General features: G+C 63.2%; 1 protein-coding gene across 1 annotated transcript; it reads left to right on the top strand.

The window, feature by feature from the left end:
• Positions 1-800: 800 nt before the first annotated feature.
• NXPH4 (neurexophilin 4) lies at positions 801-14,806 on the top strand (the record flags this gene model as incomplete). The annotated part of the gene is made up of 2 exons (XM_083880995.1): positions 801-854; positions 14,033-14,806. 2 exons carry the CDS (start codon positions 801-803, stop codon positions 14,804-14,806), a joined length of 828 nt encoding a protein of 275 aa, XP_083737121.1.
• Between the last annotated feature and the right edge of the window lie 682 nt (positions 14,807-15,488).

The following is a 15,488-nucleotide window of genomic DNA, read 5'->3' on the forward strand; positions in this document are numbered from 1 at the left end:
GGGCTGTGGGGTCTCCAGGAGATGGGACGGGGGATTGCAGGACCGGGGGGAGAGGGGGACAAATCCAGGAACATCTGGGGGAACGGGAAGATGGAGCAGGAGGGGGAGCACCCCGGGGTGCTGGAGGATGGGGGGCCAGGGCCGGGTCCGGGGGGCGCAGGGTCTCCGGGAGAGAGCGGCAGGACCAGGATATCCCGGGGTGTGGGGATCTTCAGGAAAGGGAAAGGGAGGGCAGGACCGAGGTGATGGAAAAGAAGGGGAGAACAGCCGGGGTGGGAGGGAAGCTGGGGGGGGTAGGACCAGAGAGACACCTCGGGCTGATGGAGGAGAAGGGGGGTGCAGGATCGGGGCCACCCCGGGGTGATGGAGAAGAAGGGGAGAACAGCTGGGGACACCCCGGGGTGGGAGGGAAGTTGGGGGGGGGGGGGGGTAGGACCAGAGGGACACCTCGGGCTGATGGAGAAGACAGGGGGGGCAGGATCGGGGACACCCCGGCATGCTGAAGGAGGCGGGCGGAGAGCAGGACCAGGAGTCACCCCGAGATGCGGGGGGACAGGGGGATCAAGCTCAGAGTCACCCCGAGGCGTGCAGCTCTCCCCTCATCCCTCTCCCCGCTCTGTCACCGCGCGGGGCCGGTGAGGGGTCCTGGCGCCCCCCGGAGCCGCCCCCTCCCCGGTTTCCCCCCCCGCCGGCCGGGATTGGCGGGGCCGCCGAGGCGCCGCCCGGCCCCGCAAGTCTCCAACTTTCTTCCCGCCGCCCCTCACCGCCGCCGCCGCCGCCGCCGCTCCCGGAGCCCCGCGATGCTCCGCCGCCGCCGCCTGCCCCTGCTCGGGCCCGGGCTGCTGCTGCTGCAGGTACGCGGTTACCGGGACCCCCGGGCCGGGCTGAGCCGCCTCCGCCTCCGCCACCGCGGGGAGTGCGGGGGTACCGGGCTGGGGGGCGATTACCGGGGCTGGGGGCGGGGGGCAGAGCCAGGAGGGGGGGTCGTGCAGTTATTGGGGGCGTAGGATAAATCCTGGAGGGGGTGTGGGGTCCTGACGGGGGTCGTGCATTGTGGGGGTTCGGGGGGGCTGTGGCAGTCATGGAAAGAAGATGATTTGGGGGGGTCAAGCGCGACCCTGGGGTGGAAAGGGGGGGTCGTACAGGGGTGAATGGAGAGTTGTATGGGGAGGGGGGGGTGACAGGGGTTGTATATGGGGGGTCCTACCCCCCCTCAGCCCCCCAAGTTGGAGGGTCGCGGGGCTGTCCCGGAGTTGTGGTGTCGGGGGGAGTCTCGGGGGGTCCCGCTGCCGGTGAAGCCCCTCCAGTTTCCCCCCCCCCGCCGGTTGCAGAGCGCGGGAGGCGCCGTCTGGCAGGTGCGGGGTGGGGAGGGGGGGACAGAGAGACGGAGCCGAGCGTGAGCGAGGGGCGGCCACGCGTGGGTGGGATCCGCAGGGGGGTCGGGGGAGCCCTTGTCCCGCACCTGCAGCACACCTGGGCAGGAGGGAGCAGCGGGACTCGGGGAGCGAGGTGGTGGCGGGGGGGGCAAGCAGGACTAGGGGGGGGCTCAGCAGTTCTCTGGTTCTGCCAAGGGCGTGAACCCCAAAACCACCTGCAGAGGAGACGCCTCATTCCTGTCCCGACCCTGCTCGGCCTCAGCCTCTGCACGGGGGGCTTCTCTCCCACCTGCCCCATTCCCATCTCACCCAGTGCCCCCCAGCCATGGGGACAAGCCTGGGGGGTGGAGGGGGCTTTGCCTGGCCCCCCTTTTCCTGTCTGTGGGAGCTGGGGAGCGGCTGCAGCCGCAGAGACCCCCCCGCCTGCAGACCCCCCCCCCACAATGTCCCCCAGTCCCAGATACTTCAAGCTTCCCAAGGCCACTCACCCCCGCGTGTCCCCCCTCCGCCACCTCCTCTCGGAGCCCCTCGGGGGTCTCCAGATCCATCCGACGCCAGTGGTGGTCAGGAGGGATGGGGGGGATGGAGCCCCCCCCCCAGCCCAGCCCAGCCCAGCCGGGGGGGCCGGGCTCATCACCCAGCAGATCTGATTTCCTGACACTCCATTTTTACTTTCTGTGTTTCATGAATAAAATCAAACGAGTCAATTCCCTCTCGGGAATTGGATGCACATCAGGGACCCCCCACACCAAACCCCCCCCCAGCCCTGCACCACCCGACCCCCCCAAGGCAAAGGCTCCTGTAACTTGTCTCTCCCTGGCACGCTGCGTGGGGAGGGGGAGATGTGTGCCCGCCTGTGGGGGTGGCTCGGCCTGACCCCCCCCTCCCCGTGTCCATCCATTGCAGAGCATCTGTCGGTGCTGGAGCTGCTTCAAGACAAATGGGTTTGTTTTGATGAAACCCGGAGCAGGGCGCTGCCCTGGCCCCCCCCACCCCTGCCCACGCAGGCGGCGGTGCTGAGGGGGGGGCTCAAAGCTGGGGGGGCACGGGCATGGCCTGGGGCAAGGGGTGGGTGTGAGGGTGGAGGAGCCTCCTGCACAGGGATAAGCCCAGGAGATGCTCTGAGCCCTCTGTGATGGGGGTCCAGGAATCTCCCCCCACCCCTGGCTCAGACAAGGGCCGGGGTCTGCCCAGTCATGGTCCCACCGGGTGCCAGGGAAAGGTAACGGAGCCATTCCTGCCCTTCTGCTCTTTGGGCCTGTTGGGGAGAAACTTTCCCCGTCTCTTTTGGGGATCAGGACGCAGCTGGGTGGGTGGGGGGGTCCTACTGGCTTCCCCCCAGCTCCAGTGGGCACCTTGGGCTGGGGCTCCCAGTGCTGCCTCCCACCAGGACTGTGCTGGGAGCACTGGGAGAGGAAGGAGGTGGTGCCCCCAGGGCAGCAGTGACAGCCTTGTCCCTGTGCAGAAATGTGAGACCCCCAGCGTGTGGGACCCCCGGGGTGTCACCCCCCGTGCTGGCAGTGCCTGCTGGGTGACACTGGAGTGTTGGGATCAACCCCGACTGGGATGGACAAACTCTCCCAGCCCAGCAGGTTCCTGTTCCCACTGTGGGGCTGCAGAAAAACCCTCCTCAACTCCCCACCCTCCATGGCTGCAGCTTCCCGGCCTTTGCTGCGCTGGCAGTGCTGGAACAGGCAGGGGGACGAGCCCACCTCTGATTGCAAGTGACACCCCCCTCCTCCCCAGCCTTTCCCAGGCTCCTGCATTATTTTTATGCATCCTATTATTTTCTGTTCATTGAGCATTAAATCTTGGGGGTCCCCCAGGTGGGGCTGGCCTGGCTCCCCTGTGCTGAGGGTCCCAGCCAGTCCTCCAGGCACACCCAAGACCCTCAGCTGGGCACAGCTGGCTTTGGATGGAGGAAGGGTGATTCTACCTGCATCCCCCAGGGTTCTGGAGAGACAAATGCCACCTTGGCCCTGGGTGCCCCATGCCCTGGTGATGGGGTGAGCCCCACCCAGCCCAGAGCGAGATTCAGCAGTGGAGGGGATGGGTGATGCTGGCCCTGGATTGAACAGGCTGGAACAGGCAGGAACACCGGGATGAAGCCACGATGGGATGGCTGAGTGCCACAGCAGGACCAGGACAGGGACAACGGTGTCTTCCCTCATCCTCCTCCATCCTGCTGCTTTTGCCAGGCTGTGCCCTCCACACACCCCTTGTGCCTCGGTTTCCCTCCTTTCTGGCACTGGCGAGTGAGCCAGCGCTGTCTGTGAAGCACTTGAGTGTTGCTGGCAGGTTTTCCTTCTCGGATTAACCCTTTGCAGGAGAATCCTGCCTTGCTCTGCCGGTGGCCATGGTGGCCCGGGATGCCAAACTCATCCACTTTGTCCCTTTCTTTGCCTCGCTGTCACCCTGGGCTGTCTCCTGGGCTGCTGGCTGACAGATGGCTCTGCTCTTAGCATATGCTGCCAGCCCTTTCCGTGCAAGGACACCCCAATCCCCACCTCCCATTTTTAGGGGGAATTTACCCGGTTCTTGGCTTGGAGGTGTGCATTATTTGGGGCCAGAGGAGAGGATATGGCGATTGGGTGGTGGTGCTGCCCTGCAGCCCTATCTGGCCGAGGGTCCCGGTCCCTACCACCATCCTGTCCCCACCACCATGCTGTCCCCATTAATACCACCACCCTGTCCCCATCTCTACTGCCAACTGCCTCTCTATTGCCAACCTGTCTCCATTCCTACAGCCAGCCTGTTCCTGTCCCCATGGTCAGTCTGTCTCCATGCCCAGTATCACCCTGTCCCTGTCCCTGTCCCTGTCCCTGTCCCCACCTCCAGCCTGTTCCCATCCCCATCCCCTGTCCCTCTCCCCTTCCCCACCCTGCCCGCACCCCTTGGTGGGCTCCGCCAGCAGCACAGACCCCGCTCCACCGCTCGGGGGTCTCCTGCTCTCCCCGCGGGGCCGGGATGGGCTCTGTGCATCCCCCGGTGCCGTTCCTGCGGCTCCCTGAGCCTCCCCTCCGTTGCGGCGGGTGCTGTGTGCTCAGCATGGCTGAGCTAATCTATCGCCAAACAAACACACACTGTTATTCCGAAAGAAGGTTTCCAAGCGACTCATTTCCCTTTTTTTAATAACTCTTCCCTCTGGTGCCCTTTGCACCCTAAGCTGGGAGATTCAATAAGGCTGGAGCCTGGAGCGTGGCTGGCGCAGCCTCGCCGAGGAGAGGGAGCAGTGGCTGGGGAGCGGGGGGAGCACCCAGGGGTGCCCCCCAGCCAGACCCACCCACCCTTGCTCTTCCCGGTGCCGTTCTGGCTCCAAGCCGGGTCCGGTTTTATTGCTTTTTTTCCCCTCACTCCTGTTTTTAATTGCCAGTTTTCTGCTGGGGACTGGCAGAGGTGGCCGGGCAGGGATGGGGGGCAAGGCGGGCGCTCCCCCCTGCGACAGCAGCCCCCAGCTGAGCCCCCACCGCTAATCACACCCTTGCCAATTAACACTCCCGGATTAATGACTTTGCCCGCTCTTTCTGCATCCACAGCTCCTCCTCTCAGGGACCCACGGTCCCCGCAGCCGGTGGCCCAAAGGTGGGGTGAGGCCGCGCTGAGACCCCGCAGCTGGAGCCCCCCCCAGCCCCAAATCCCTGGCCTGGCCGAGCTCCAGCCTCGCCGCGGTGCCTGGCTCAGCCTTCGCGCTCTGGCGCTGGAGGTAAATGGCCCAGGAAAGATGAAGCTTCCTCTCCCGCCGCTTGGATTGCTGCTGAAGGAATAATCACGTCCCCATGCCCGTGCACCCCCCTCCCTCCTCTCCCTTCAACCCCCCCGCTTGCTTTTTTTTTTTTTTTTTTTTTTTTTTTTTTTTTTTTTTTTTTTTTTTTCCCTGTTGCAAAAGGAAAGTCATTGTGGAGGAACAGAGCAGGGACGGGAATCAATCCCAAATCAATTCCCACCGCACCCCGCTGGGCACAGATCCCGTGTGACCCCCGTGTGACCGTCCCCGCTGCTGGGTTGGTGTCACAGTGGGGGAGACCCTCTCATTGTCCCCTCGGGCACAGGGGCAGCCTCAGGGTACATTGCACAGAGCGATGCTTCACCTGGCGCCTGCGAGAGGCCGGAGCCTGGGCTGGGTGATGGGGGAAAAAAGGAGCTGAACCAGCCCTGGGAGGCACAAGGAGGGTCCCAGGGGACACTGGGCTGCAGGGACACCCTGTCCCCTGCTCCTGGTGGGAGCCACTGCCCACCAGCTGTGGGTCATGGTCTGTGTGACCCCAGAGGAGCTGAGCTCCCAGTGATGCCCTTGAGGGTCCTCAACACTCCTGGGGGTCTCTTGGAGGGTTTCAAACTCCACTGCTGGAGGGTGTGGGGGTTAACCATGTCTTTGCTGCTGTCCCTCAATTTCTGGGGGGAAGAGATTCCAGCTGGTGCTGGGAATATCAGGGGGAGATGTGCAGTGTGGGGGCCACAGGGGTGGGGTCTCACCGAGGGGACAACCCGGTATTCACCCCCTCTCTGGTGACCTTCGCACCGGCCCCGTCTCATCCAGGGGGGTGGCTGGGAATGGGATTTATGATCCCGCCTGATACGATCTTATAAAATTTCCCGGGCACACTCGAAATTACATTTCCATAGCTCAGGAGCAGCGATCTCTGCGCGCGCCAATACCTGCCACTTTTATAGCTACATTTATTGCAATAATAAAGTGAAATGGTGAGGCGAGGGGTTGGGGGGGAGCAGCCGGGCAGGAGGTGGGGGCTGCATTGCTGAGGGCCTGGGGTCCCCCTATTTTGGGGGGACTCAAGGGAAGCTGCTGCCTCTCTGGCCTCGCTTGCTAAAGAGCTGGAAGAGAGGTAGAAGGAACCCCAGAGGCTGTTCTGCTGGGGGGAAACTGAGGCAGGGCTGAGGTGGGGGAGTGTCCTGGGGGGGTATCCCTGGCACTGGAAGTGTGGGAGTGACCTGGGACCTGTCCCTGCTGGCTGAACTTCCTTGTCCCCACGTCCTGCACAGTGTGACTGGGGGTGTCCAGGAGGAGCCCCCACCCCAGTGACTCCCACAAGGAGCTGGGTCCCTCCGAAGTCAGCCCAGGGGGTTCCAGGCCTGTTGGTCACCTCAGGGAGGTGCTGGGTGACAGGTGCCCAAGAGCCACATGTCCCTGTCCCCTGCCACCCCCATGTCCCCTCTCTGCTGGCTGCTGCCCACCCTCCCGCACCCCCTCCCGCTCCGTTTATCTCCTGTTTTCCCATTCATTCCCTTTTCTCCTCCAGCCCAATGAGTCACACAAGCCCCGAATCCTTTGCCTGCTGCCGTCTCCTCCCTTCTATTATATTTTTTCCTTTGCTCTTAACAGCACTTTCCTTTTTCACCCGTGGGGGGAGAGGCTGGGGATGTACATTTTTCCCGGCTCCCCCCCAGCCACCTCCCAGCTCCTGCCTCACCGTGAAGCCCTTAAAAGTAATAAATAAATAAAACAACGGCTGAGGAAAGAAAAGGCAGGAAACGAGTGACAGGGAAAAGGAACCAAAACGAAAGAAAGAAGGAGGAGGGAGAAAAAAAGTCCTACTCGGGCTATGAAATATTTATTAGCCAGCGCGTGCCGAGCGCGTTAATAAAGCTGCAGCATTTGCATATATTTTTTTTTTTTTCTGTCAGCGAGGAGCGAGGTGTCTGTTTGCGGGGGGTGAAGGCACAGCTGATCCAAAACCAATCCCCCCGGTCCTGTGCAGGTCACGGTTCTGCTGGAGGTGACACCAGCCCTCGAGGTGGCACATCAATGTCACCAGGAGTGGGACCTGGCAGGACCATGAGCTGCAAGGACCTGAAAATGGCTTTGGTGGGTTTTTTGGTGGATTTGGTTGGATTTAGTGGATTTGGTAGATTTAGCTTTGGTGAGCTCATCCAGGCTCTCCTCTGGCTGAGGAGGTGTTGGTGTCAGGTTCACCTGTCCTGATGCTGGGGATGTCCATTCCAGTGTTGGGGTGCCCTTCCCAGTGCTGGGGGTGCCTGGCCAATGGTGGGAGTGCCCATCCCAATGTTGGGGGTTCTCATCCCAATGCTAGGGGTGCCCATCTCAGTGCTGGGGGTGCTTGGCCAATGGTGGGAGTGCCCATCCCAATGTTGGGGTACCCCTTTCCAGTGTTGGGGGTGCCCATCCTGGTGTTGGGGGTGCCTACCCCAATGCTGGGGGTGCTTGGCCAATGGTGGGGGTGCCCATCTCAATGTTGGGGTACCCCTTCTCAGTGTTGGGGGTGCCCATCCTGGTGTTGGGGGTGCTCATCCCAATGCTGGGGGTGCCCATCCCAGTGCTGGAGGTGCTTGGCCAATGGTGGGAATGCCCATCTCAATGTTGGGGTACCCCTTCTCATTGTTGGGGGTGCTCATCCTGGTGTTGGGGGTGCTCATCCCAATGCTGGGGGTGCCCATCCCAATGCTGGGGTTGCTTGGCCAATGGTGGGAGTGCCCATCTCAATATTGGGGTACCCCTTCCTGGTGTTGGGGTTGCCCATCCTGGTGTGGGGGTTGCCCATCCTGGACCTGGGAGTGCCCATTCCAGTGCTGAGGGTGCTTGGCCAATGGTGGGAGTGCCCATCCCAATGTTGGGGTACCCCTTCCCAGTGTTGGGGGTGCCCATCCCAATGCTGGGATGCCCTTCCCGGTGTTGGGATTACCCATCCTGGTGTTGGGGGTGCTCATCCCAGTACTGGGGATGCCTGGTCAATGTTGGGGGTGCCCATCCCTGTGCTGGGGGTGCTTGGCCAATGGTGAGAGTGCCTATCCCAATGTTGGGGTACCCCTTCCCAGTGTTGGGGTTGCCCATCCTGGTGTTGGGGGTGCCCATCCCAGTGTTGGGGGTGCCTGGCCAATGTTGGGGGTGCCCAATCCCTGATTGGGCAGGGTGGCCATGCATGGGTGTGTCCCTGTGTGTCACCTGTCCTTTTGCCAGAATCCTCGACTGAGAGGGACCAGGTGTCACCTCCCCAGTGCCCCAGTGCCAGCCCAGGGGTGCCCAGCAGCACATCAGTCCTTTGCCCTGGCACCAGGTGCTCCCCAGGATGGTCACTTGCAGCTCGGTGTGGCAGCAGCAAGGCCATACCCTGCCCCTGCCTGGTAGGGATGGGGACAGCTGGGTTGGAAGGGTGGGGATAGGAACAAGCTGGCACTGGGATGGGGACAGGGAGGGGATAGGGATTGGGACAGGCTGATGGTAGGAATGGGGACAGGCTGACAGTAGGGACAGGGTCAGCCTGGCGGTGGGGATGGGGACAAGTTGTTGGTAGTGATGGGGACAGGTTGGATGTAGGGATGGGGAAAAACTGGTGGCGTTGATAGGGACAGGCTTGCAGTGGGGATGGGGAAAGCCTGGGTGTGGGGATGGGGATAGGCTGGGTGTAGGGATGGGGACAGACTGATGGTGTTGATGGGAACAGGCTGGGGGTAGGGATGGGGACAGGCTGGGTGTAGGGATGGGGACAGGCTTGCAGTGGGGATGGGGGCAGACTGGCTGTGTTGATGGGGACACGCTGGGTGTGTTGATGGGGACAGACTGGCAGTGGGGACAGGGACAAGCTGGGTGTAGGGATGGGGACAGACTGACAGCGTTGATGGAGACAGACTGATGGTATTGATGGGGACAGGCTGGGTGTAGGGATGGGGACAGACTGGGTGTAGGGATGGGGACAGGCTTGCAGTGGGGATGGGGACAGGCTGGGTGTGTAGGGATAGGGATGGGCTGGATGTAGGGATGGGGGCAGAGTGGCTGTGTTGATGGGGACAGGCTGGGTGTAGAGATGGGGACAGGCTTGCAGTGGGGATGGGGACAGACTTGCAGTGGGGATGGGGACAGACTTGCAGTGGGGATGGGACAGGCTTGCAGTGAGGATGGGGACAGGCTGGGTGTGGGGACGGGGACAAGCTGGGTGTAGGGATGGGGGCAGAGTGGCTGTGTTGATGGGGACAGACTGGGTGTGTTGATGGGGACAGGCTGGCAGTGGGGACGGGGACAGGCTGGGTATAGGGATGGGGGCAGACTGGCTGTGTTGATGGGTGCAGACTGGGTGTAGGAATGGGGACACGCTGGGTGTAGGGATGGGGATAGGCCGGCTGTGTTGATGGGGACAGGCTGGGTGTGGGGATGGAAGCAGACTGATGGTGTTGATGGGGACACGCTGGCAGAGGGGATGGGGGCAGGCTTGCAGTGGGGATGGGGACATGCTGGGTATGGGGATGGGGGCAGACTGGCTGTGTTGATGGGACAGGCTTGCAGTGGGGATGGGGACTGGCTGAGTATAGGGATGGGGGCAGACTGGCTGTGTTGATGGGTGCAGACTGACGGTGTTGATGGGGACACGCTGGCAGGGGGATGGGGGCGAGCTCACATGGCAGAGATGAGGACAGGATGGCGGTGGGGACGGGGGCGGCAGCACGGGGACCACGGGGACCACGGGAACGCGTCACCACCCGGGACGTGCAGCCACACCAAGCACCCCGCTCCATGCGTGTGCGTGTCACCATGTGTGTGTCACCGTGTGTGTGTGTCACGGTGCATGTGCACTCACAGACGTGCTCGCAGGGCCACGCAGGACACGTGGAGGTGTCTGTGCACACCCAGCTGAATGCACAGCAGTGCCTGAAAGCACCCACTGGCATCCCTTGCATTACTCCATCACACAGGTGGCCCAGACGCGCACCTGCGGCACCCATGGGTGCACACGCTCACCCGGAGACTCGGGAACAGCTCTCGGTGCTCCCTCGCCCACTCGCAGCTGCTCAGACACGCCTGGGCACGCCGGGTCCCTCCCGCAGCCCCTCGGCACCGCATTAGCACCCGCGCGGCGCCGGGAGATAAATGGGAGCTGTCAGAGGCACCTTGTTTGCTGCTAACCTTTGGAAATGCCACGGCGCCCCGGGCTGTGCGTGCCGGGGGGAGCGGGCCCGCGGGGATTGTCGCTCACCACCTCCAATTAATCTCCTCGCGCTAACGAAGGCGGCGGGGTGACAGGGGAGAGGATGGGTTGACCCCTGAGCACCGTGGGGAGAGCAGGAGACCCCCGAGCGGTGGAGCGGGGTCTGTGCTGCTGGTGGAGCCCACCAAGGGGTGGGGACAGGATGGGGAGGAGGAGAGGGACAGGGGATGGGGATGGGAACAGGCTGGAGGTAGGGACAGGGACAGGGACAGGGACAGGGACAGGGAGAGGGACAGGGAGAGGGAGAGGGACAGGGACAGGGACAGGGACAGGGACAGGGACAGGGAGAGGGAGAGGGACAGGGACAGGGACAGGGACAGGGACAGGGACAGGGAGAGGGAGAGGGAGAGGGAGAGGGACAGGGACAGGGACAGGGACAGGGACAGGGACAGGGACAGGGACAGGCTGGAGGTAGGGACAGGGACAGGGACAGGGACAGGGACAGGGACAGGGACAGGGTGGTGGTATTAATGAAAACAGGGTGATGGTAAGGAAAGGAATAGGCTGATGCTGGGCATGGAGACAGACTGGCCATGGGGACAGGGACAGGCTGGCTGTAGGAATGGAAACAGGTTGGCAGTAGAGAGGCAGTTGGCAGTAGAGATGGGGAGAGGGTGGTGGTATTAATGGGGACGGGATGGTGGTGGGGACAGAATGGTGGTAGGGACAGGGACAGGGTGGTGGTATTAATGGGGACAAGGTGGTGCTAAGGACAGGAACAGGCTGATGATGGTGGGCATGGAGATAGACTGGCCACAGGGACAGGGACAGGCTGTAGGAATGGAGACAGGTTGGCAGTAAAGATGTGGACAAGCCTGGAACAGGGACAGGCTGGTGATGGAGATGAGGCCTTTGTTGGGGGCTGTTGTGGTGCTCTGCTCCCCCTCAGTGCAGGTGGGTTATTCTGCCTTCAGCCTGTACCCCTTCATTCCCAGCCCTGTTCTCGGGGTGCTGGAGCTCATCCCAACCCACACCAGGGCTGCCAGGCCCCCTGTCCCCCCCCTCCCTGCTGCTCCACTCCCCTCCACCAAGGTGACCGAGGGTCTCGGGGGAGCAGCTGACGGCGCTTGGCCCCAACAGCAAATGGGATGTGAGTGGCCATCACTGCCGGGCCTGACAAACCAAATTGATGCCGGCACCGAGAGCCTTCCCGGTCCCTCTGCAGCTGCCTCCAGCCCTTCCCGCATCCTCTCCTGGCTCCCTGTGCTCACACGGTGCCTGCAGACACACAGCAGCCCCACACTGTGGGTACAGAGGGGTGCAGAGGGGCTTGAGAGCAGCTAAACCATGGAATGATGCTGTGGGGATCATGATGAGGATGAGGAGGAGCAGAGGCAGGTGGATGAGGAGGGGAGCAGCAGGGATGTGACAGTGAAAAACAACCATCTCAGGTAACCTGTGCATGCCTGGCACCGGCCACAGGTCCTGGTGAGAACAGGGTGGGAGGGGGCCGGCACTGGGACCCCCCGTGCAACCCACAAAGCACGTCCAGGAGGTTCAGGGGCACGTGCGTGCGGCTGCACCCCGACGGCCCAGCAGGAGCATTAATATTTAACGCGAGGTGTGTACGGGACCTGCCCTGAATGCCGACAGCGCTGGGGGGTGACCTTGGCTCCCCTCGGCGCTGGCGTGGCTGGAGCGTCCCTGGCCCTGCTCATCCCTATCCCGAGCCCCCCGGCCGGCCTGGGCTCGGCGGGGGCTGTGGGCAGCGAGGGTCCAGCCCCCCGAGCCCCCCCGGTGCCGCAATCGATCGCCCTGGCTGCATCGCCCTGCTCTGCAATTCTCTTTCATCCCCCGCTCCCCCAGCAGCTCCTGCCGAGGGACTGGAGGGGTTGGGGGGCTGCCAATCTGGCCTCCCGCCCGCAGGGGTTGGGGAACTTGTATTCCGGCAGGGATGGGGGATGTTTGCTCTGTCCGGGGCCGGCCTGGGTCCCTCAGCTTTGGCTCTATCCCGCACCAGCCTGGCCTGGGGATCTGCAGCCCTTGGTGGCTCAGCGGTGTCTGTCCCCATCTGCTCCCACTGCGTCCCCTCCCCATCCCTGTCCCTTCCCTGTCCCTCCTGCGCTGCCACCTCATCACAGCCTGCTCCAATCCAAGCACATCATACCCCCCTTATCCCTGCACGGCATCACGGCCAGGGGGGGATTGGAAAGGGAAACTGAGGCAGGGGAGGAGGGCGCAGGCACCTGCGGCACTGCTGGGGACCGGCCTTGGCTCCCAGCCCTGGCTGAGATGAAAACCCAGCGCAGAGCTCAGAAACCTCCAGAAATGCTTCCCGGTGGTGGGGGCTCAGCAGGATGAGCTGCTGTGTGTGTTCCTTGTGGAACACTGTGGCTGCAGAAGGATTTGGGGGGCTCCCAGCAGCTGAGGGGTCACTGGTGCCCCTCAGTTTCCCCACAGTGGGGTGTGAGACATCCCAGGCCTGAGGGAGCAGAGTTGGGAAGCAGACACCACTCCTCTCCCAAAAAACGCATCTCTCTCAGCTGGGGGGGTGCCCCTCTCTCCCTCTCCCCTCGTTATCTCGCCATCCCGGTCCTACCCCCCCTCTCTGGCTGGCGAAGGCGCCCGGCTTTGAAGCTGCGTTGAAATATAGATAAGGGCGAAGGCAGCGGCTGAGCTCGGGAAGAGCCGGGGGGAGCGCGGGGCTGGCCGGGCTGGGGCTGCAGGGATGGGTGCTGAGCTGCAGCTCTGCTCTGCACACCCTGGCCCTCTGTGATGGGCTGAAACATCCCACATCCCTTCCCCACGGACACAGCGAGGTGCCTGCCCTGCCCAGGGTTCCTCTCTCTGGTGCAGCACAACCAGAGCAGGTTTAGGAGCTCAGCCCGGCACAGCTCAGGGGGATCCCAGGGGTGGATCAGATGGAGCCCCTGGCTCAGCAGGGAATGTGGGGGTCCCTGGCTGGGCTCTCCCCATGGTGCTGCTCCGTCTCTGCAGGGAGACCCTGCACTGAGACCTGCTCAGCCATGGAGGAGTGGGCATGGGGGGGCTCACCCCTCTCTGGTGGTGCTCCTGGGACCCCAATCATTCCAATGGGGATCATTCCCAAGCAGGAAATGGCATCAAGCCATTCTGTAGGGCGAGTGATGGCAGGATGAGCCCCCCAGCAATGACAGGAGCCATTCCCTGGGCCTGCCTCAACTTCCCATGAGAGCACAGCCCCCCACACTCTCCCCAGCCCCTCCAGCTGGTGCCTCTGCTCACCACCCCCTCCCCACTCCCCCTCCCTCGTTCCCCCCGGGATCCAGGTCATCCAGAGCAGAAACTGCCAGAGCAGCCAAGCACCTGCCAGCTCAGGGCGACAGTGATTGACGAGGCCAGGGCTGCTGGAGCAGCATCTCGCGTGCCCGAGCAGCTGGCAGGGCAGGAGGGCACAGAGGACACCCCGGGAGCAGCGGGATGAGGGATGGGGGCACAGGGGGCGGGTGGGCAGGGGGATGAGGGACAGGGGACATGTCAGAATTGGGGTCCCACGCTAGGGCTGGCATCTGGCTGTGCTCACTGGTGTCTGTCCCAGTGACTGGGGGAACCTCGGGAAGGGGCTGGTGTGGTCCTGGCCCAGCTGCTGCAGGCATGAGGATGAGGAGGGGCGAGAAGGTAGAGGATGAGGAGGGTGCAGACAGGAGGATGAGGAGGGAGGAGTAGGTAGGAGGATGAGAAAGGGCACAGGCACAGCTGGTGCAGTCTCTGCCCTCTCTCCCCCAGACGGTGTGTGCTGGCGGCCACGTCGCCAAGACCTTGGGCTACCTGGAGATGGGCACCTCCGGCCTCCTCAAAGATGTCCCCTATGGCACCCTGAAGCCCCCAGTGCTCGACCCCGGGCGGCTGATTCCAGCAGAGCCCCCCCGGGGCGCGGGGACACCGGCGGGCACCGGCCGGAGCCCCTGGGACTGGCAGAAGAACCAGACAGCCGGGGAGCTGCTGAGCCCCCGCGCCCACCGCAAGCCCACCCTCAAATCGAGCCGCACCAAGAAGATTTTTGGCTGGGGCGACTTCTACTTCAACATCAAGACACTCAAGTTCAGCCTGCTGGTGACGGGGAAGATCGTCGACCACATCAACGGCACCTTCAGCGTCTACTTCCGACACAACTCCTCCAGCCTGGGCAACGTCTCCGTCAGCATCGTGCCCCCCTCCAAGGCGGTGGGTTTCGAGGTGCTGGTGCCAGGCCCCCCATCACTTCCCCAGCCACCGCCCCCTCCCCAGCAGAGCACCCTGCCCGAGGGGCGCCCGGCCAAGGCACTCAACTGCCACGTGGAGTACGAGAAGACGAACCGGGCGAGGAAGAACAAGCCGTGCCTGTACGACCCGTCCAAGGTGTGCTTCACGGAGCACACGCAGAGCCACGCGGCCTGGCTCTGCGCCAAGCCCTTCAAGGTCATCTGCATCTTCATCTCCTTCCTCAGCATCGACTACAAGCTGGTGCAGAAGGTCTGTCCCGATTACAACTTCCAGCACGACAATCCTTATTTTGGCTGACGGCACCGGAGCAGGGTGGGGGACGGGGGGGTTGCAGTGCCCCGTTGTCACTCTGTCACCCCTACACTGGTCCCCTCTTCATCACTGGAGCATCTCTGTACTGGGTTGCGGGACAGCCGGTGCTGGGGGTCCTGGACCCCACCCAATGACATCCCATCACTGGGATTCAGTTGGCTCTGGGGGTTGCAGGTTTCCCCCCAAAATGACATCCCATCCCTGCAGCATCCCTGCACTACCACAATGGGGTACAGCCAGTTCTGGGGGTCCCACCCACCCACTGAGACCCCATCACTGAGTACCCCATACCGGGGTAGAGATGGTGCTGGGGGGTCCCAGTTCCCCCCCAGTGACATCCCATCACTGCATCACTGGGGTAGAGCCGGTGCTGGGAGTCCTGGACCCCGGCCCACTGAGACCCATCATTGGGGTGCACCTGTTCCTGGGGATCCCCTCCACCCACTGAGACCCATCACTGGGGTACACCTGTTCCTGGGGGTCCCCTCCACCTACTGAGACCCCATCACTGAGCACTCCATCCTGGGGTACACCTGTTCCTGGGGGTCCCAGCCCCCCCACCCACTGACACCCCATCACTGAGACCCCATCACTGGGGTACACCTGTTCCTGGGGGTCCCCTCCACCCACTGAGACCCCATCACTGAGACCCCATCCTGGGGTACAC

The sequence above is a fragment of the Zosterops lateralis genome, assembly GCF_965231275.1.
Source record: "Zosterops lateralis genome assembly, chromosome: 32".
Taxonomy (NCBI): Eukaryota; Metazoa; Chordata; class Aves; order Passeriformes; family Zosteropidae; genus Zosterops; species Zosterops lateralis.